This window comes from Takifugu flavidus, chromosome 2 (genome assembly GCF_003711565.1).
Source record: "Takifugu flavidus isolate HTHZ2018 chromosome 2, ASM371156v2, whole genome shotgun sequence".
NCBI classification, from domain to species: Eukaryota; Metazoa; Chordata; class Actinopteri; order Tetraodontiformes; family Tetraodontidae; genus Takifugu; species Takifugu flavidus.
Window position 1 is genome coordinate 16,394,491 of NC_079521.1, and position 21,786 is coordinate 16,416,276.

Genomic DNA, 21,786 nt, shown 5'->3' on the forward strand with positions numbered 1-21,786 from the left:
TTCTGGAAAGGTGTAACACCGAGCCCCTGACTCCATGCATAGGCAATAAGAACCGGAATCCAGTTGCCCGGGTCGCTGGTGTTCGGGCCCTTTTTCACACGTAGGCCGCTCTCGTGCAGCTTCTCGCCGAATGATGCGAGGCATCTGCGACCCTCCTGGCAGGACACACACGCGCAGGCCAAACATCAGTCGAGCGCCAGCCTCTCTCCTGCCTGCCATCTCTGCTCCTCCTTTAAGTATCTTCTCTCTCTACTATCATCATGATTTCAGCAGGCTACTTATTTTAATGCACGTAATCTATTTGATCAACTAGCCAGTGTAAATTGGTGTGTGCGCATGTGTGTGTGTGTGTGTGCTGGCTCTCTTGGCCTGTGGCGGGCAGGGCAGCCCAGCGGAGCAGCGCTCTGGTCTGTCACTTTTGTTTGAATAGGTAATGTAGATCTGTTCAGGCTGAAGAGACATGAGCTGGAATCGCTTGTTAGGACACATGATCAAAAGCAGCTCTCTGCTCGCTGCCAATCAACCCTCTTGTCGCCCTGTGAAGCAGACGTTAAATAGATTTTTCGGCTGTACGCCGCGGGCAGCCTGCCAGCCTGACATCTGAACTTTAAAAAAAAAAGAAAAAGCGCCATCCCCTCCAACCTTACTTCCTCCTCTCCTTGACATGCTTTTAGCCTGCCTTTTTCCTGCCCTCCCCTCGTCCACGCCGGCCCCGTGTCGTCCCAATCGAGATTTCTCCTTCAAAAATCTCTGTCTTTTTGGTGGCCAACTTGCTGAGCTCGGTAGCAGGAAGAGCAAAGTGGCTCATCCGCCCCCTCCCTTATTGGCTCTCTCTGCTCCAAAACAGAGCCCCCGCATTCACACCCCCCCCCACCCCCACCCCCTGAGATGGGGGGGCAGGGGGTGCCTGGACAGGTTTCACTTTACACCAGCTAAGATGCAGATTTTGTTGCGCGTTCATAAAGGGGAAATCTTTCTGCTGTCTTGGTCATTCGGATGACAAAACAAGCAGCTGCTTCTTCAATGTGCCATTCTTTGCATTCAAGATCACCTTCCCCCGTTCTCATATTCCGATTAGTCAACAGTAGCAACTGCTCCGGAGCATTCCAGGGACCATCTTCCTGGGTTTCAGCTGTTGAGCGTGTCCCCCTGCACCCAGCGCCGCACAAAACTCCCATTGTTGATCCTGCCTTAGTGGCTGCACAGGAACCCCTTGATAGGAGGAAATGGGTGTCTGTGAGAGACAAATCACAGCCAGGGCTGCACAGAGGCTTGTTTGTCTCCACATATTCACACACCCGCGCACATGTTGTAGGTATGTCTCGGCAGTGACGCCACGGCCCGCGGTAGCGCGGCCGATTGCTTGTGATACGTATATATATTTAGATGGAGGGAGGAAAAAAAGCCCCTCTTTGCATAATGTTGACACTTAAGGAGAGAGAAGCTATTAATGTCGTTCTGTCTGACATTTGCTTGTGAAATGAAGAAGCTGCAGCGCAGCAAAGAGGGGTCTGCACAAATTTAATAGCGTGGGGGGCAGCGGAGGGGGGATGGGATGGCCGTTCCACAATGGGATGGGGTGCAGAGAGAGGGCACATGTGTCCTGCTGTGTGTGTGTGTGTGAGTGCCTGCAGTGGGTCCCGACTCGTGTGCCAGCTCGGTATCGCTGTCCTAGCCGTGGCATTCAGCTCCCAGGCATTCTCCACACATAGCTTGACAAAGGAGCAGGTGTCATCTGACCGAGGATCAAAATAGTGCGAGCGTAACTCACACCCTGGACACAGACGGTCTCTGTGGCCTCCTAATGATTTCGGGGCTTGTTCCGTAAGCCGTTCGCACATCCGCCAACCAGCAAAAGGATCCGCATTGACGCAGGAAAACATGACATTCGGCGTACTTGCACTAACACGTTTGCATTGTTTCGCTCTGTTTCGTATGTTTTTTTTATTTTCCTCCCCGCTCCGAGCACGCATGAACGTCTCATCGGGGTTTACTCCTGAACAAAGAGACTCTTTAATCAGCAGCGATCACCAGATGTTTCCTAACACTTCTTTCTCCTTGTTCAATAACATTACAGCAGATGAGATGTCAGAAGAAATGAATAGAAATGTGTTTTATTGCGCCGAGGAGCCCGGGTGCCAATGGCTTTAATTATTTGACGAACATCGTCTCCCTTTGGAAGAGTGAGAAAATTGTTCCTCAAGTCTCCGCCGGGCAGGGCTCGGTCCTCAGGCCACGTCAAGCACACACCCAGCCAATCACACAGCATTACTTTTTTAAAATTAGCATTAATTTCCTGTTGCTGTCTGGCTCTCCCCCCACCTCGCACGGACAAGCACAGACCTGGAAAAATGGAGTGCTCAGACGTTATAATCGCTTTACCTCCTTTTTATTCTTCCCTGTCACCATTTTTCTGGGTGGCTGGCATTTGGTTCTACAAGCCAATATTGTCATTAGCTCTCCAATTGTGAGTCAGACCAGTGAGCTGGGTGACTTATGAGAAGCACATTTCTCCATCGTTGCCCAGCAGGTCTCAGCCTGAACACAGTAGCTCTGTATTCATGAAGGACCTGGGCTGAATATGAAGGGGGGGGACCCCCACCTCCCCCAACAACTGTGCTTTAAGTCATCCGAGCGCTTCTTTTTGTGGTTTCCAGAAAGCATCGGAGTTTATATTTTCCGAAAGGTTTTTTAGATTTTTCCTCCCGACGTTTATTATTACGGTGTGGCGGCAAATTGCGGCGCAAATATAAAGCGTCTGGATCCAACTTTTTCCTGCAAGACAAAGAGAAATACAATCTCAAAATAGTGGCTGTCTCGGTGTTCCAGTCCGGTGAGCGCTCGCAGGAACATTCCTGAACTCTTGGCATCTCGGTAAACAAAGCTGGAAGTGGAATTCAATAAACGCCTTTAATTACCGTTTGAAAATAAGAAATAGTGTTCCTTTTTTTTTTTAAAAAAAAAACTAACTCATTTAAATAGAGAAACACCCAGCAGCACCACATCTGGGCTGGTTTGCTCTTGTAATTTGTGTTTTTTAATCTCTCAAGCACATCGCGGTGGCCCAGCGTTTATGATGAAATAAACTTTGGATGTGTCTCCCCGACACTTGGCTTCGCTGTGCACTGTAATGCATTCATGTGGATCCTATTAGTCTCTTTTTGTCCTTGCAGAGTCAGACACCCGTTAATTTACTAAATCACACCAAGCAGCCATGATCACACACATCTACACGTCTATTAATTTAACATAGATGAATAAATGTGAATGTTTTCCAGCACTGATTAGCAGGCAAGTTCAGATTTGACAGTTAAATTGTAGCGTGCACACCACCCCCCTATCCCCAAAAGAAAAAACCCGAAAAAAAACCTGCCAATGCAAGGTACCCGGTAATTCAATTCTTGTGAGAAATTATTATAATTTATTACAGCATGAGGACGCTAATGATTACCAACATCAAATGGAAATTATAAATTAAAATGATCCGCACGTGTTTCTTATCGCGGGTCCTTTGCATGTGATTTTAGAGTCTTTTCCCCGGTTTCTCTTTTTTTTTTTACATTTTTTATTTAAATTGTAGCACTGCCATTTTAGAAATCAAGCTACATTTTCAGTTCTTGCCCCCCCAATAATGCCCCCATTTAAAGGAGAATGCGATTTTATCCGACCTTTCGTCTCCGACCTTCTCGGGGCTTTTCAACGTGTCATATCAGACCTGGATCCTCCGATATTCTCCGATTCTCAGCCGTCTGTCCCAGCTCCTCTGCTGCCTGGATGAAGGCTGCCCTGCAGAGGGGCAAAGAGCCGACAGAGGGGAAAGTTCCTTTTGCTATCGAGGCGTTTAATGGTCCTCGTTCTTAAAAGTGACCTTGTGGGGTTGAGAGCGGAGCAGCACAGCAGCTCCTTCCAGATGCACACATGGCATCCATCGGGGGCACAATCACGCACAGTCCCAACACCTCAGGCTCGGACATATGTTGAGTTTTATTTCATTCTTCTGACATTAATCCTATTCACCAGCTGTTCTGCCAGCTGCCACTCTCCGGCTTAAGGGGAGATTGCAGTTTTGGGGGGCTCTGAGTGCTGGTTTATCTTGGCTCCTCATCTGCTCCTCATGAAGTTTGATTGGATTTTTTTCCTCTCGTCTTCCTCGGACTTCGTGTTTCTTCGGGGGCGCCTTGGATTTTTCCAGAGCAGATTTGACTTTGAAAGTTGGCTTTTTCTGGACCCTCTGCGGGGGCCTGACGCCGTCCAACATTAACATTACTGATGGGAGGTTTGTGATTGGTGCTCTTCAACTCCTCCAGCATCTGTTGGACTCTCAACTCAAACCTGCTCACCTCACATCTGCTAACGCCGTTTCCACGGGATTAGCCCGAACATGGCCTCAGCCTGTACGGTTATGATTATTGACATATCGGGGCTGACGTATTTCACATTTATGTGCATTGTCTGGAAGCATACTCAAGTGATCTCAATGTCATTTCTGCTGAAGTACGGCCGGGCGGTCTGCGAGCGGGGGCCTCAATGAATTGATCATTGCTCACCGCTCACTTTAATAATTCAAGCCTGATTGCCACAGAGTGCCGCAGTAAAATGGATTGGGAGAGGTCACATGCTGCTCAGCTCAGGAGGTGAGGCCCCTCGGGGACGCTTAATTCATATATGCTTGATAGACACGTGTCCTATTTAGAGAGGTCAGGGTGCTGCTTGTGTATACGTCTCTGCAGATCGGCCGGGTCAACCTGGTGGGATTAACGCGTCGGTCAGTGCTGAGGAAAAGCAGCCGAAAGATGAAATTTGCCGAAATAAAAGCGGTCGCTGTGCGGTCACCCATTATATTGGGATGAATACATAATGGGGCTCAAAACCCCCCCTTCCCCCAGAAAGGAGGACTGGAACTGTGATACTCACTTTAGACTTAATCTGTAGTAGCTGAAGCGCACCTACTCCAGGTTAGCTACGGTGTATTTATAGCAGCCGTTTACATGACTGAACAGGATAAGCTAAAGGTGGCTAACTGAGATGCTCACCAACTGGAATAATGATGAGGTGTCAGTTAAAGAAAGCCCACCATGAGGTGCAGGTGCTCCACAATGCTCCAACATGTCAGCTCCTTTTTATTTATGCATGCCAGAACTACTAATTACAAAAAAATGGAATTATTTAACTGCACCTAAAAGTCTTCTGGAACGGGGTAGAGTTTATTAAAAGCGACGACGAGGGAAGGTAATTACCTGAATACCAGCGCCGACGAACTGTTGTGCTCCGAATGCCCCCCGTTCGCTCTTTAGCGTTTCCATTGTGCGGCATCACCCGGGTGTGTAACCTATTGCGTTCCGATTGCTCCCTTGCAATTAGTGCCCTTTTTGTCCTCACTTCAATGAGGGCATGATTATGGAGACTTCAGGAGTATTTGCAGCATCCAGCAGCTGTTGTCTTGGGAGCTACCGGCTGAATGACAAAAACATGTTTTCTCTCCGCGTCTCACTTCCCACTCTGCCTCTTCTAATTATTATGTTTTATTTGGTGTGATGATGGGGTCTTGTTTTTAGTGTGTCTGTGATTAAGATATTCAAAGGACTCCTTGGAGTGTGTGACAGTCATTTTCTTTCTTTTCTTTTCTCTTTTTTATAAGTCAGTCTCGACTTTTGATTTGTTTCCTGTGCAGCGAGAGTGGATGGGAAATGAAACGCCGACCTATCATTGTCTGTCTGAGAGACGCAGTTTTTTTTATGTTTCGGCGAAGGAACGGCGCCTCGGTTATGACGGGCTGCGCGCTCGAAAGGTAGCAGAGAAACCGCCTTTGTCTTTGAAAGCTATTCAGGTTCATTTCTTTGAGATCATTCACGCGCCGGTCTCACATTTTCCTCATAATCTGCGCACGTAAGCATCTTATTTTGTAGGAGCAAACAAGCGAGATTGATGATTTCCTGCCTATTGCATGAAGTAAATGTTCGTGACCTTTAAGCAGTCTGTTCCTTATGCGCTCAGAAAACCCACAAACGTCGCTTTAACTGTTTTATATCAAATCAGAAAGCATTTGCTGACTGCTTTAAGCCCAGTTTCCCGTCTTTCTGCAGCTTCTCCTCGCGGCATTTTTCCCCTCTGCGTTCAGGGAAGACAATAATTGATATGGTCAGTGTCAGTTGATCATTGATTTAGTAATTATACGTTTCCCCTTGAGGCCGGGGCAGCTAATACACAAGGCCAGCGCTAGCATGCGTTATCCGTGACTTATGGTTAATTCCACTGTGCTGGATAGACCTCTGTTCTCTGCCAACTCTTTCTCAACGCAACAAACACTCAAAGACACGTATCTCCGTCCTGCCAGCAGAGCTCAAAATGTGAAATCATTTGATGGCTGACAGCTCAATGTGGAGTAAAAGGCCAGTTGTTACAACAATCCGTTGTTTTTGTGGGCCTGCTTTCTGCACCAAATCAAGCTTTTCATATTTTAAAATGCAATTTAAATATATATATAGTAATAAACTTTTGCCTTCATGATTCATTTTGCAGCTTCGCCTGATATTTTAATTTGGCAAATGAAACCTTTCAGACCTCTGTGTAGCACTGGCTTCGCTGGACGTCATATCTCTGTGTGCGATCTGCAGAGCAATTTTGAAATAAGAGTTGAACTTTGAAGCTCTGTCTCATTACTGTCCATTTTACAGGTAACAAGATTTGATGGGTTTGTTGAACTGAGCGTTCCTCCAGGTTCTCCAGTGTGCAGCGACTGTTTGAGCCGATGGAGCTCCTTAAATCAGCTGTAGAAACATGCTCACGGGCAGCGTTCTCCTCTGGAAATGTGACTTATCAAACAGAATACTTGTCTTTTGTGAAGATTTACGAGGATCATTAGCTTTGTTTTTCCTACTGTAAGGAGATGTCGCCTAATCTGGCCCGCTCATCTCAGCTTTAGGTGTCTAAATCTGGCCCACATCAATAGATCAGAGGAACACCTGTGCAGGAACGCCGCACCGCATAGATGACAACGCTGATAGGAGATAAACCCTTCTTTGAATTTAGCAGAATTAAATCAGCGAAGGCTGCGCACTTTCTTCCGGCCGCCGCTTGGAGAATCTCACATAAATCTGCGAAAAAGAGTCGAGGGCAGTTTTCCAGCTCTACAGCATCCGCCCCAGAGAGGAGACAATGAGACCCAGACAGGCTTAAAAGTCCAGAAACCGTTCCTCTCTCACTGGGAACACGTCTTGGACGCCCACTCCAGTAGTTTTGTCTTGTATGTTGCTGTCTGCTCTTGCTGCTGAGCCGTCTGTGCCAGGCAAGTGTCCGCAGGGACCGTTGGAATCGCCGGGGCTGGAGGAAGTTGGTCTGCGTCCAGTGAGGCGATCTGGGCTTGGTGACAAGCCAAGCTGTCTACTGCAGAGACGCTGGGAACATGTAAATAAGAGCCTGATAAGGGCTATTGTTTTCATTCCATTCTCATCCCAGCTGAATGGCCTGCTCCCCAGCCACAGAGCATTTTATCTCGAGAGGGACAAGGGAAAGGAATGGAACGGGTGGGGGTACAAGAGATTTTAAATCCCACATAGGAAAATAAAAATAAACTCACTGGGCTCCTCTCTTGTGTTCGCTAATTCCCCAGTATGGGATGTCCTACTTGGAAATCAACAAGCAAACAAACTTCTTTGCCCCCAGACTTTTTAGGTTTTCTTCTAGAAATCTTGATCGCAATTGTCAGAAAATATTTGCTTAAGTACTAATGCAGCCGGTATCTATTTCTGACCCCCTGAGTTATTACCCAACAGTAATTATTATTTTGACAGTGAGGAGTTTATTTTATCCAGAAGAAAAACACTCTACATGAAATTACATTCCTCTTATTTTCCAATAAATTCTTTGCAAAAAATATGCTTTTAGAGGGGAGAACAGCCAGGCATCGGAGGTTTTCCCGCACGTCTATAAAACCTGCTCCTCTTTCATTAGAGAGATCTGGGGTTGCCTGGCGCGCCGGTGCCGCTCCGACACCGAACGATGTTCGTGGGTGATTCTTATATCGTAATCCGGGTCATTATTCACCTCTCCCAGGTGGGGAGGCAGGGAGGACAGCGGTGCATTCCAGCTGCAGTTTCTCCTGTTGCAGGACTTGGCAGGTCGTGTCTGGCCCAGTGGAGGGGATGGAGAAGAGAGGGAGCGGCAGCTCTCCGGGGAGGGAGGAGGAAAGGAGGGGGAGGACTGGAGTAGAATGGAAGCTGGCACCGCATTATCTCCAACAGTTGGTGCATTCCTTAATGATCAACTGCTGGAGCAGCATCTGTGATAAATGTGTGTGTGTGCGTGCGTGTGCGTGTGAATGAGAGAACATATGTGTGCATATTAACATATGCTCACTGTTTGTTTATTTCCCCTTTCTGCCACTTTATAAATAAGTCTGTGCTTTAGGGCAGAAAATGTGGTGCCCGATGTTGCCCTGTTTGTTGGAGGATTATGATTTCTTCCAGGGGAGGAAGTCATCTCACCCAGGGGTGGGGAGCCGGGGAGGAGGGCTATGCTTCGTGGGCACCCCCCACCCCCACATCCTCCCAGGCCTGATCTGTGATCTCGGCGCTATGAAGGGAGTTAATACGCGCAAACACGAGCAGCCGCCCCCCCCCCCCCCACCCCCACCTTCTCCCCACCCCTCTCTCAGGGTCAAGGGGACAAACTGTGAGTTCGGAATTGGAAAGTCAATAAAGCAGAAGTAATGTTATAATGACCCCGAGCTGAAGACGTCCTGTCGACCCCTATCTCACCGGAGGAAGTGGACAATCAAACAAAAATGGCCACTCCGCTTGATCTCACTGAAAGCCATCCATAAACAAGGCCACACGGAGTAGCGACTCCCCCGTTCCTCCCAGTTCCTCTGAAGTCAGTGTTTGGAGGAGGAAGCAGCAGTGTTTGGTTTGTGGAAGTGCAGTCAAGAGATGTTGCAGATGGGTTAAAAAACCCCACCGGTCGGATGTGAAATGATCACATTAGATACAAACAGGAGAAAAGAACCCGCCCAAATCAACATTAACAGCTCGGTACCAGTGGTTACATATTCGGCTCCCAGCTGAGCCAGTTGGTGGAGACTGCCTCTGAAGGTAGAGGATTTCTTCTGCTGCTGGTGTTTGATGGGAACAGACTGACGCCAAGTCAGTGCAGGGATGGTGGAGGCCCGGGTCAGCTGGCCCAGTGTGTTCTTTATCAGCTACCCAGCGACAGCATGGCAGATTGCAGCCATTCCTCCTCTGATTCATTGTCAGCTGGACAAATGTTAATTGTTTTCATCATTGGCAGCCATGAGAACACTCGGTCGTACCCCGTCTCACTCCCGGCCTCCCTCTCAAATGGATCTGCCCTTATGTTATCCCCACAATGCTTCCACTCCATCCCCATTTAACCCTCAGCTCATCCCTCCACTTTTAATGTTTTAATAAATTGCCACGTTTCAGCTCATCATATTTAACTCCAATATACAACAAGTCACGCAAAATGGGGGATAAACCATTTAAAACGGCTCCTTTTCTTTCAGAATCCACTTGTATGGAGAAACTTCTCTCTAAAGACTGGAAGGAGAAGATGGAACGGCTCAACACCAGTGAACTGCTGGCAGAAGTCAAAGGTAGGGCTGAGTGGAACCTGGCAGATTTATCACACAAACACCGCTCTGAGCCATGTTAACAAGTCCCTCATTCCTATCAGACATATATTATCCATGTGCTGTATAATCTCAGAAACAGTCTTGTACTCTGGAATAAAACAAAGGCCTTTGGCTGCCCTCCTTATTCATTTCTCCGTGCTCTTATCTGGAGATGGAATGCTCGACTCTACAGAGCGCCGTCTTAAAAATTCCAACCATTTTTAGGTCAATTCCGAGACTCTGTCTGCTTGTCGACACTTTATTGCTGTCACTTTCGACGGCTCTCCGTCCCGCGTCTCGGTCCTTGCTGCTGCGGTGATCGTGAACCCCAACGTGCGCTCGTTGTAAACAGAAGCCCGGTTGGAGGCGCGGGGCCGTGGAGAGGAGGAGAGAAAATAGAGGCGCTGTACTCAGTCGCATTTCTCGGCTCTGACAGCGAGCGCCTCTGTGAGGTGTATCAAATGCAGCGGGGCGAAGCATAACTCAGCACTCCCCCGAAGTCTGTGTTTATGGCAGGGTGAAGGTGGGCCGCGGATGGGCAGGGCTCCCGCTCAGTCCTTAGCACTGACTGTTACTGAGAGCTGCTGTGTTTATACAGCACGGAGAAGCACAATACCAGCTGGCTGATAACAGCAGCCCGTCACTGTGGGCACACGGCCGCAGCGTTCATTAGCTGCGTCTTTATCAGAGATAACAGATTCCTTCACTTTAGCTGCTTATCCTATTTATCATTATGGTTCCTGTTAGTAAACTGTCAGTCACCGAACAGCTGGGACTTGGAATAAACCCCTCAGTTACCTGGAATTTAAATTTACTTTCATGTCTTGTTTGAGCCCCCCGCCCTTTTCCCCCCTTCCACCAGTTTCCAGGAACTTTTATTCCAAAAAAATGTTATTTTATTGCAAATAATTTATTTTACTGTGGTTTCCATTTCCAGTGCCTAAAAAAGTTCCTGAAATCAAATCAAACATGCTGTTCGGGGGGGGCGACTACTCCTCCACAGATTCGGTTAAATTCTCAAAGTTCTGCAGAACTTGGTTCAAGTTAACTGAGCCTGGACCATGTCATTGTCTTGTAGCTCTTTTTCCTTTTTCAAAGTCAAGCTCTTGTAAGTGAAAAGAACAAGTTTTCAGCTGCAAACTGGCGTGACCACGGCGGGTTCACAGAAATGGTTTCCACCAATCGGCGTTCTTCAGCACAAAGCCCCGCCCCTCAAAAACCTGAAAAGTCCTTCATCCCAACCAGGTGCCGTTTTCAGGGGAAGTTTGGGATCGAGAGAAAGTATTCTTCCTGGGTAACTTTGGTTGAAGTGCACCAAGGTTTTTCAAAATCCCGGGTAAATGGTCCCTGCGGTGGAAAACATGCTTCGGTGAAACGACAATGAGCGCCGAGCTTAGGTGTGAGCTGCTGTTAGATTCTGGTGCAGCGTTCTAGCATTGTAGTATATTCAGTGGCAATAACCTTAATGAACTGAAGGATAAATCACAGCGGGGGAATTAGATTCATCGTACCTGCCCTATTATCCGGCGTGCCACAGTAGATCAAAGTGCTCTGGGTAAAATGTTTAAGATGATTTAGCCTTTTGAAAGGCGGCCTGTTAAATTACAGGCAGGGCATTTCCTCTATTTGATGAATGGGAACAAGAAGGTTACTTGGTGGTCTGTAAACAGGTAGGGAGTGTGATAATAAACACTATGGCCTCTGTCTGTTGATGAGTTATGAGCCAGTCTATACACCACCGTTCCCAATATAAATGCTTCTCCTTTCCCAGTGGCGGCCTTAGATTTTTAATTAGCATGCCATTTCATATGACTGTAGACATTTCAAAGGGCGGCTTTGTGCTCCCCCTTACAAATGCCCCCCCCCCAGCGTGTGTGTGTTTGATGTCTGCCTGATGTAAATACAGGCAATTAAAAAGGAGCCCAGGGTTGGAGACACACAAGGTCCATCTAATTAAAACACAAACAAAGGTAGCAAGTAGAAAACACCTCATGATTAAGATCTAGAGTGTTGCGATGAATCAGAGGTTCCATTAATTGTTAGCTTAAAATCAGATCCAAAGGAGGGAGGCAGGGAAAAAAGAAGAGAAGCCAAAATACCCTGCATATTATCACCACGGAACCCGCCCACGAGACGGCCTTGCGCGTTCAGTGAAGATTATTCCTTGATTCCAAAGAGCACCTACTGTATGAGGCCACCTTCCAGCATTGTCGTGAAACCTTGAAAAACAAGAAATTGTATGGCTGCTGGAAGAAAATGGGGCTGACTCGTGCTGATATAAAAAATAATTAACGTCTGAAGGGTAAACAATAGGTGTGGTAGAATTTGACCCGAGGCTTCTGCGCGAAGCCATAAATGCATTCTTCTCCGCACCTGTGTTCAAACACGTCCCGAATGCCTTTTTCCTGTTGACGTGAACGCGCGCACGTGGTAAACAAACAAAGCAAAACAATTATATCAGTAGAATCAGAGATTGGCTTTTCAAAGTCGCCTCGCTCACCCTAGCATTTACCTCTTCCACATGACTCATCTGTAATTACAGCTTTTTGACACCGGGGATATTTAGACCCAGAGTGTGCCATTTCTGGAGTGAAGACACCCCCCCCCCCCCCCCACCTAAATTTTAGGGTTTTGAAAGAACAAGCACAATAATCCAGCAAAAGTGGTGTGCTTAATCCAGACACGTAGAGCTGCGTTAGCAAGGGGTTAATGATTTTAAATCTCTATCTGCCTTTTTTCTTTTTATATATGCTGTTAGGGCTTAGCATCAGCAGGAGCAGGCAAAAAGGAGGGTTTGTGAAGGAGCATTAGCGGTGGATTTCTTTTCAGCAGTCAATTCCAGAGCTAACTGTTTGTTTTCATACCTGAGCTTAGCTGTCAATCTGCAGGAACGATGAGGAGGGAGATGAAATCTCCTGAACAAAACCACAGAGCAAGAAAGGCAGGCCATCTGGAAGGGCTCCAAACCACAAAAAGTAGCAGATAATAGGAGGCTAGGTAAAAGGAGGAGTGCAGGAGGAGTGGAGGGAGCCTAGAGAAAGAAAGAGATTTTAGATGTGGATACTCAGACTTGACATTTATAATTATACATCTCAGATTTGTGTCTTTTAAAAAAATATCATGCAAAGCTTCCATTCATCTCACCCTTTAGGCACAGATGTATGGAGGCGTGTAGACATCTGTGTGTGTGTGTGTGTGTGTGTGTGTGTGTGTGTGTGTGTGTACGTGTGGTATATTGTGTCCAGTGGGAAATATCGATGCTCTCTTTTAAATGTTTGCTTTGTGCGAGGTCTTCGAGTTCAGTACTGAACTGAAGGAAACTACGCAGTAAATCAGTCTATCTATCTATCTATCTATCTATCTATCTATCTATCTATCTATCTATCTATCTATCTATCTATCTATCTATCTATCTATCTATCTATCTATCTATCTATCTATCACACATATACATGTATCATCTGCATAGAAAACAACATAGCTGCTGCTCTATGCTACCATGGAAGACATCAAAGTCCAGTAGACTGTCACAGTCAAAGTAACAATAGTGTGTGTGTGGCAGAGGAGGGCAGGAAGTTCAGGGCAGCAGGTTAAACGTGATACTGACCTGAGAAGCCTTCACCTAAAAAAGCAGGTCATTTTAAACACTTTCGAGCCATCTCTTCCCTAAAGCGAGGTGTTGTCCGAGACGGCGGCGGGACAGAGCGGGGAAAGAATTCAGCGTTTGTAATTTTGACGGCGTGCTGTAAATAAATAAATAAAACCATTCACGCGCGGCACAAAACGGCATCTGTCCCGTCACTCCCCCTGAAAAAATAAAATGCTTGGGTTTGCATTTTCTCCATAACACTTCAGTCAACTGTTTGCTCGGCGCACTCAGGTGAAATATGAGCCATAGTAAATCATTATTCCTCGGGCCACATTTGCCAGATGAATGTATGAAAGTGTTGGACTGTGTGTTTTTCTCCTCTAATGAATTGAAGAATTTAGCTTGTGGCGATGGAGGTAAAAAGAAGGAAGTGCTGTCCTTGTGAATGTTTGTGGATCTCTGTGCGTGTGTACGGACAGGGCTTTCTGTTTGTGCTCTGAATTATGCTCCGGCGGTTTGTCATGAATCGTTTCACTAACGACTTTTAGAGTTGCATAATGGACCCGATGCAAACAGGCGCGCTCAGTCTGTTTCCAGCTGACGAGAACACACAACACGCACACACGTTTTCACAACCCTGAAAAGCCGACCTGTGCTAGCGCTCAGGACGCTAAACAAGCAGGCCTGCCTTCAGATATCGACACTCTTGGCAAACGGGGACATGCGGGTTTTTTTTGTGTTTTTGTCGGTCATGTAAAGGTTCATCTATTCATGTGAGCTCACACGTGCACGTCACCGCTTTTCACTGCACCTCTACTTTGTGCTTATTGTCTCTTTATTAAACGCACCGGTTTTTCTCTGTCTGGAACATCACATTTTCATTTCATTCACATGCTTCCAAGAGTCTCCTGTTGTCATAATAAACGGTGGCAAGAATAAAAAAAAACCGCTCATTCTTTAACTCTTTAATAGACCTACAAGGTTTTGCAAACAATATGCCGTTGCTGTCTCCAGGTATTCTAGGCGCTAAGAGTTTTATTTAATTAAAAGCCTTGAAAAGTGCGTATGCTTTTTTAGATTGTAAGGGCACATGGGCCAGACTCATCAGCATAATGGCCAGAATAGATGAATAGGAGTGAAGATTGTTTTTCTTTTATGCGGCCTTGTATACATGCAGCACCCTCCCCAGTGCAGAGATCTTACAAGGTATTTCAGAGTCAAAGAAGAGTTTTCTTCCACGAACTCCAAGAACTGAAGGAAAGTTTCTGTGTTGACTCCCTTTTAAGCCTCCAGTGTGTATTTCAGGGTCATCTGCGCTCCCCGCAGTGCAGCGTGTTCAGGTCAAGCCCCCATCTCGACGATGATGAAGTGCCTTGTCCGGTGTCAGGGGGTGGACAGTGAAGTACTGGAGCGCTCGCATTAGCATAATTACACTGAAGAGTGAAGTTTCCTCTATCATCAAAATATTAGCCTCCATCAGTGCTGAGCTGCAAAGCCAGCAGGGTTGAAGTGCACTTGCATTAGCAACAATTGCATGTGAGTATTGATCCCTGAGCCAATTAGAAAGGTGACACGGTTATCAGCAATTTCTTTAATTTCCACACTTAAGACATCCCAAAAGGTGTGGCGTGTTTACCGAACTTTTAGACGCAGTAAAGCTGGAGGTCTGGATGTCGCTGCGGTGGAGTCTGACACGTGTTTGTTTATCATTAGAAGTGCTTGTTAATGGGAATTTATTGGCAACATTAGCAGCTTTTATATCATGGCGGAGGCAGCACGCCAGGTAAAGCAGCTGTTGCTCACATTGTCTGGTTGTAGGGCACGTGTTAGCGCCACATTCTGGGAAACACATATGGCCTTGAATTATCGCTGTGGATAAACAGGAGCCGTGAAAAGCTAAGTAACACCAACACTGGCTCCTTTTCATTCCGCCTTGGTTTTCAGCCAGTGTTATAACAAAAAAAACACGGAATATTCCCGTTCTGGTCGGATTCAGCTTCAAAAAACAGAATTTGGTCAAAAGATTGATTTGCGTTTGATTCTATTTTTGCAGCGGTCTCAGGGTTTTGAAGAAAACTCCTTAAGCAAGGAAAAAAATCCAGTTTTGAAGACTGAAGGAAGTAGCAATAGATGCCATTAGCCGCTGTTCAATTGATTCTTTGTGTTTTCTTGGGAAAGATTGGACAAAGGGTCAGAAGACCACAGGGAGCGTGCAGGGGCACGTACCTTTTATCGATTGGAGTAGCAGGACGCACACGTGCACACGCTCACACCTCCTTCACACAGACAGCGTTCAACCTATGTGTTGTTCGGATCACAGCATTAAGAGGGGTTTGAGTTTGCTCAGGGTGGGTTTGGAGCATACGGAAGCATCCGAACTATCCACGTGATTGGGAGACAAAGAAATTCCAGTCTTTTGGCACTAAAAAAAAGAAAACCTGGATTCAGATCTGTTTAGAATGGCTCAGCTGTTGTAACCAAAAAAAGGGAAGAGACTAGGGCGCCTTGTGATTTTCCCACTTTTCACCCCCCCTCCCCACACACACACACACACCACACACACACACACACACACACACACACACACACACACACACACACACTTCTTTTTTGTGCCTGAATCTTTTATCTGCCTTATTCACTCGGGACTCTTCAAAGTAACAAGCCTCCTTCTTTTTCCCCGGTACTGGACTTGGAACCCAAATTAGAGACTGCTTGATTAGAGCTGAGAGGAGGGAGCCAAGAGAGAGGAAGATGTGGGTATTGGACAGAACAAATCGCACCCCTACAAAGTGCCTTTTATCCAAGTACCCCAAGGCTCAAATACCCCCATTCCTCCCCAAGCAACCATGGCTTTGCTTGTTTTCCTCTTATCATTTATTTAGTCGCCCGTTGATGTTTTCTGCCCCACTTTGTGACGTTTTTGAAAGACACCGAGATCTCAAAAGGTGGATGCAGGATGCGCCGTGGCCGAACGCAGACCCTCCGACGCCACGGACGGACGGCTCGGACCCGAAATCTTCAAGGGAACGCGGCGGCCTGAGAAGAAAACAGTAAAAAAGGAGCCGGCGCAGCTTGACCGCTGCCTCGTGGGCTCCTGCTTGTTTTGTCGGTTCATTGTCCCACTGCGCTTCAGTCGCCTTAACGGGAGGATGTCACAACATGTTAGGTCTGGGCTCGCTGCGAGGGTTTATATAGCACCCGCGCGGCTCTGGCCTGTCTGTTTGGCGGCGGAAGCGCGATGTGAGGAGACGTGTTAACGGGCAGACCCCGGCCCCACCGCTGTTAAAAGCCATGCAATATGCAGGAAACGGCCTCTCTTGTCAGCGGGCTGGTCAGACGGAGACCACAACCCTCCTCTTCTGCACCGCCCAATAAAAGTTTTATCTGCATTTTAAAGCCGATCCATAATTTAAAGCAGAAAGAATTTAAATTTTAACACTGAAAAACAAAGCATATCTTCTTTTATGACCACTTTTCACTGTTGACGTTTATTACCGTATATCTGCACTGATTACTCTTTTTTTTTAAACAGAAAGTTTTCAATCATAAGAGACGTGAGGAAGAAGGGGCATTTGGGTGGTAATCCAGAGGGCAGTTTGGGCTTCCTGCTGTTCAGTTCATCCTCAAAACAAAGAGCCCTCTGTTGGCATTCTTCTGGAGTCTGAGCTCAGGCTCGCCCAGCGAGGGGAGCGCCACTTCCAAGCCCTCCTGCATATTCATGATATGTTCAATACGTTGCAGGACTTTTCTCTTTCTGCCTGCTTCTGTTTTTGTGCTTTTACAACACTGACACTCCAGTCAGAAATGATGGGTCACGTGTAATTATCCGGGCTGTCATTGAGTCCAGATGTTTTGTTCCCAACTCAAGGTCACCCGTGCTGGCCCCTATGAACCCCCCCCCAACCCCCACCCCACCCCCTGTCCTTGTTTGGATGCGTTTCTTTTTATGTTTTCCCTTCTTTCTTCCCTTATTATTTCCTTTCGTATCTTCCTCCCTCACTATGGGAATTTATGGTGACCACAGACGGTTTATGTCAGTGTAAAAGACGGCTCCCTGGTGGACAAGGTCAAAGGTTAATAAAATTGGTGCCGATTGTATCAATTTTACAGATAAGCCTTTCACAACAAGCGTAGTCTGGTGAATAAGAAGTCAATTCAACCCTCAGAAAGTGCGCACGAAGCCGATGAATAGCTGCCTTTAGGTGTTTTTCCTTTTTTTTTCTCGTCAGGAGAATAAATGAAGAATTGCAGCTCTCTTCCATTGCAGCGGGCGGTGAAGGCAGAGTGGGGCGAACCGAGGTTCAGACAAGCCTGCCAGTAAATTGCCCTGAATGGGTTCTGGAGGTTGACAAGCCCTATTAAGACAAACGACTTTCCTCATCGGAGAGATAAAATAAATCAGGTGTTTAGTCAAATTAAAATAGTTTGAGTGGAGAGGGCCCCTGGGAGCTCTCGCAGAAACTCAAGACAGATGTGGCCAGAGACGAGAGGAAGACACCCAGGAAGGAATTCAGCTCCCACTGGCTCCGGGCCAGCCTCCACCACACTGTTATCTGGGTATCCATGCTTTTATCAGTCTTTCTCTCCCTCTCTCTCTCCTGTCGGTTCATTGTGCGTTTCCCCGGATCAGCTTGTCACACTGAAGTGCAGTGGGAGGAGAGTGAGTTACTGTCTAGCCTCTCACTGGCAATTATGTTGGCGGTGTAAGTCAATGGTAGGATCACTTAGCATTGATTAGGTAGAGGGAGAGAGCAATGCCGCTCAGCTGCTCTCTCCATCACACACTGTGCAGACATGTGACTCCAGAGAGGAATTAGCCTATTGGGCCCATGGAGGAACCACACGGGTAACGGCAGAAAACGGTGCGTCGTTACGATAGAAATGTCTCTTTCGTAAGTCAGAGTGCGTATTTATAGCACGGTTCTGGTGCGTTCTGCACGGCGTTCCGACGCTTCCTGTTCCAGTCTGCCACCTCGGTGTGACAGTTCCCTGCAGCTCTTTGTCTGTGTGTTGGGAACGATTCATTTCCTCCCTCCCCGTTAAAGCTGTGAACACCATCCACGGAAAGATAGACACCTGCAGGCCACCAACGCCCTTGGCGCTTTCCTAAAGCGAGGCGGCTGATTGGTGCCGCTGCAGTTTCCATTGTGCATCGCAGTGTTGGACACATGGTCCTTTTGACTGTGTGCACTCCTTATTTTTTTATATTTAGCTGTGTACAATAACAGGCCACTGCAGTTTTCCTTACAACGAACAACTGCCTCTCTGTAGTCCTGGTTATTATTCCATGAGCTGTGTACTCCCAGGTACGCACAACACTTCCATGTTTTGATGTTGTTGTTATCTATTCCACTCTTGACACCACTCTCCCTTCTTCTCGCCGTCCTCCCCAGGTACTCCAGAGAGCCTGGCAGAAAAGGAACATCAGCTCTCCACGATGATCAGCCAGCTGATCAGCCTGCGGGAGCAGCTCCTGGCCGCCCACGACGAGCAGAAGAAGCTGGCGGCCTCTCAGATGGAGAAGCAGAGGCAACAAATGGAGCTGGCGCGCCAGCAACAGGAGCAGGTGAGAGTTTCCCGATCTTAGGAAAACCTGCGGCACTCAGCCGCGCTCAGCGTTCCATCTTTTTTAGGACTGAAAACATTTATTCCCCTTCTCGTGGAGTCTTGTTTACTTCATCTCCTCTCTGTCGGTAATAAACCCAATTAAATGAGTTTGCAACAAATTGTCATTTTACTCAACGTCACATTAGATTTCATGCCCGAAATGTGCCCATAAACTCTCGGACCCGGGCGGGAATTTGCAATAATATTAAATTTAAGAGACGTTACGTTCTATATTACCTCGGATATTTCTGCCACGCTCCTTCGCCCACGTTTATGCTGCGTGGAAGGAAAAACGTTATTATGACTTTTACCAACAAATGCGAGGGGATGTGCGAATTAAACGTCGTGTTAAACATGGAAATCCTCCTACATCTTATAAATCGACTCCTATTAGAACAGGCCTGGCATTAGATTTGCGGTGTGAATCGGGCCAATGAGCCATATTGTACAAATCAGCAAATTAGCAGGGGCCATGAAGTGTGTTAATGTCGGAGAAGAAATAAGGACACAAACTATCCAGGCGGCCGACACTTTTATTATCAGCAGCCACCCTAATGGCTACGAGTCAATTATCAGTGAGGAGTTCACTCAGAGTTTTCTCAGCACACTCTCAGACCTTCATGTGGTAAATGAAGAGATCGCCCATATACCTCGGAGTGATGCATTTGGTCATAGTACACTAATAATACATTAACGCCATTGATCTCTTTTCCAATCAATGATGTTCTTTTGCAAAACTACTCTCAACTCCGCACTTCTTTGTGGACATTGCAGCCGAGACATTGAGACATTTCGCGATTTGATCTCTTTTTTTTTATAACGGAGGCGTATAAGCTGAGAAGGAAGATGGAGCGGAGGGAGAGTCGTGTCCCCCCCCCCCCCCCCCGCTGAGAGCCAGAATGTCACCCAGCCGTCAGGATACAACGGCGTAATTAACTGTTGACACTCGCGAGGAAGCCAGCACAAATTAATCTTGACACATTTGCAGACGGCCGGTATCTTACAGCCAACGCTTTGTAATTATATTTTAGAAATGAAAATTAAATGACATTTAAAACCAGGTTGTCACGCTCGATCAAGTGGGCACATACTGCGGAGAGAGGGGGGCTGAAGGGAGATTGCAGAGCAGCGGCTTGTCACTCAGGGGTGGCGTTGGACCCCCCCCCCCACGGTCCCGTCACATCTGAGCGCTTCTCCTTCATCGCGTTTCTGTGGCTCCAGCCTGTAAATCATTTATTGTCTTTCTAAAAATTGTCTGTGCGGCTCAGCAGACTTAAAAACTGAGGTTTGCTGTCAGCTTTGGCAACATTTCCCTGATGCAAAGGTGTTCTCCTGCTGCTCCAGCATCACTCGCCTGGAATAACCTTCGTTTTCCCGCCTCTGACTCGTGTTTCCTAACAGATCGCGCGGCAGCAGCAGCAGCAGCTCCTGCAGCAGCAGCACAAAATCAACCTCCTCCAGCAGCAGATCCAGGTCAGTGTGTTTCTGTGGGCCCTCACACGGTCTCGCTACACACACACACACACACACACACACACACTCCTTCCTATGCCATCTGAGACTTGCAGCAATCGGAGCTCCGCTGCTGTCTCCGTGACCCAAATGTTCCGATTACGTAGCAATAAAAAATATACACGTCGAAGAACCGCTAACCCGCGTCGCCGCCAATATCTCATCTTGTTTCAAAAGTGCATCGCTCCTATCAAAATTCTCATCATTCCATCTTTAATTTTTGTGTCATCACTCTCATCAAATGTTAATTGCCTGTTGGTAATCGGGAGGGCTTTAAAATATGGAGGGGAATAATTAGCACATCTTAATGAACAAAAAACTGGGGTGGGGAGGTGGGGGTGTAACAACAGCTAATGAGTCCTGTCGATGAAGTAGAGCCTGGAGGTGGGGGACATGAAAGAGGCTGGTAAACGCCTCTGAAACAAGTCGCTCCCAGTCGGGCAGCGTGGCACGCTTTTTATACAGCACCAGAACTCAAATTTGCATTGTCATTATGCGCCCCCATCCCCATCGCATTCTTCTATTGACTCCGTATTTGCACGCCGTTCCACTTTCCTCCCGAGGTGAAGGCGCCCGCCTCATCCCAAACGGCGCCCGCCTGTTTGTGTGCTCAGACCACCCAGGCAGCCCTGCAGCAGGACATGGTCAGAGCGTACTGGATAATCCAGGGTTGGTCACAGGCAGCGGTCAAGGCCGCTGGAGGCTAACATTATCCCGCTGGGTGTGCTCGGTGTCAGGCACATCCTTCACCGTTCACCTCCTCCTCCGCCTCCTCCTCCACTGTTTGTTCTTCAGGCTGACAACTCCCCATCCTCTCCTTTCATTTGGCATTTTTCCTCTCGTGCCTACGAGTGAAAGCGCTCACCAGCGCTAAACACCGTATCACTCTCCCGCACACGCCGTGCGCTCTTCTGATACACTGACTTGAGTTCCTGCTCTGTCAAGAGCTCTCTCTGATAGAAAGGCCCTCCTGTCAACACGCCACTCGCCTGGACCTTTCACTCTACCACCGGACAGTCTTGAACGTAACATTTCTCCCCACTTTACGCAAGCGGCGAGGATGATCTCTGTCTTGAAAACACTCTGACATGAAGTACCCGATAAAGTGCTGAGGCTCACATCATGGAGGGCCCTTTAATAATGCTCATTGAGCATAAGGGTACGGCGCTAATGCACCTCACATTTAGAAGCCCCTGCTTTCATCACAAAAGTTAAAGGTGGACAACACCGGAAAAAATTCCTCTTGATGCGTCGCATTCAGCGAGGCTGTAGGCGAGGGCGGGTGGAGGGGGCGGGCGTCTGCCGCGGCGTACATCTAAATATCGATTTCAAACACTTGAACCGAGATACAAGCAGAGTCCCTCCACGCAGAGCCCAGTTAGCCACCCTTGATCAAGCCTGCCACAGATCGTCCCGGATAAAAGAAGAAGAAGAAACGCATCAACTA

General features: G+C 47.4%; 1 protein-coding gene across 5 annotated transcripts in view; it reads left to right on the forward strand.

Moving 5' to 3' along the window:
• sox6 (SRY-box transcription factor 6) overlaps positions 1 to 21,786 on the forward strand; it is a 104,595-nt gene that overhangs the window by 40,270 nt on the left and 42,539 nt on the right. For all 5 annotated transcript variants that reach the window (XM_057024848.1, XM_057024866.1, XM_057024858.1 and 2 more), the window contains 3 exons: positions 9,521 to 9,610; positions 18,614 to 18,786; positions 20,229 to 20,300. In XM_057024848.1, coding sequence (XP_056880828.1) covers positions 9,521 to 9,610; positions 18,614 to 18,786; positions 20,229 to 20,300 — 335 coding nt within the window. The remainder of the gene's footprint in view (positions 1 to 9,520; positions 9,611 to 18,613; positions 18,787 to 20,228; positions 20,301 to 21,786) is intronic.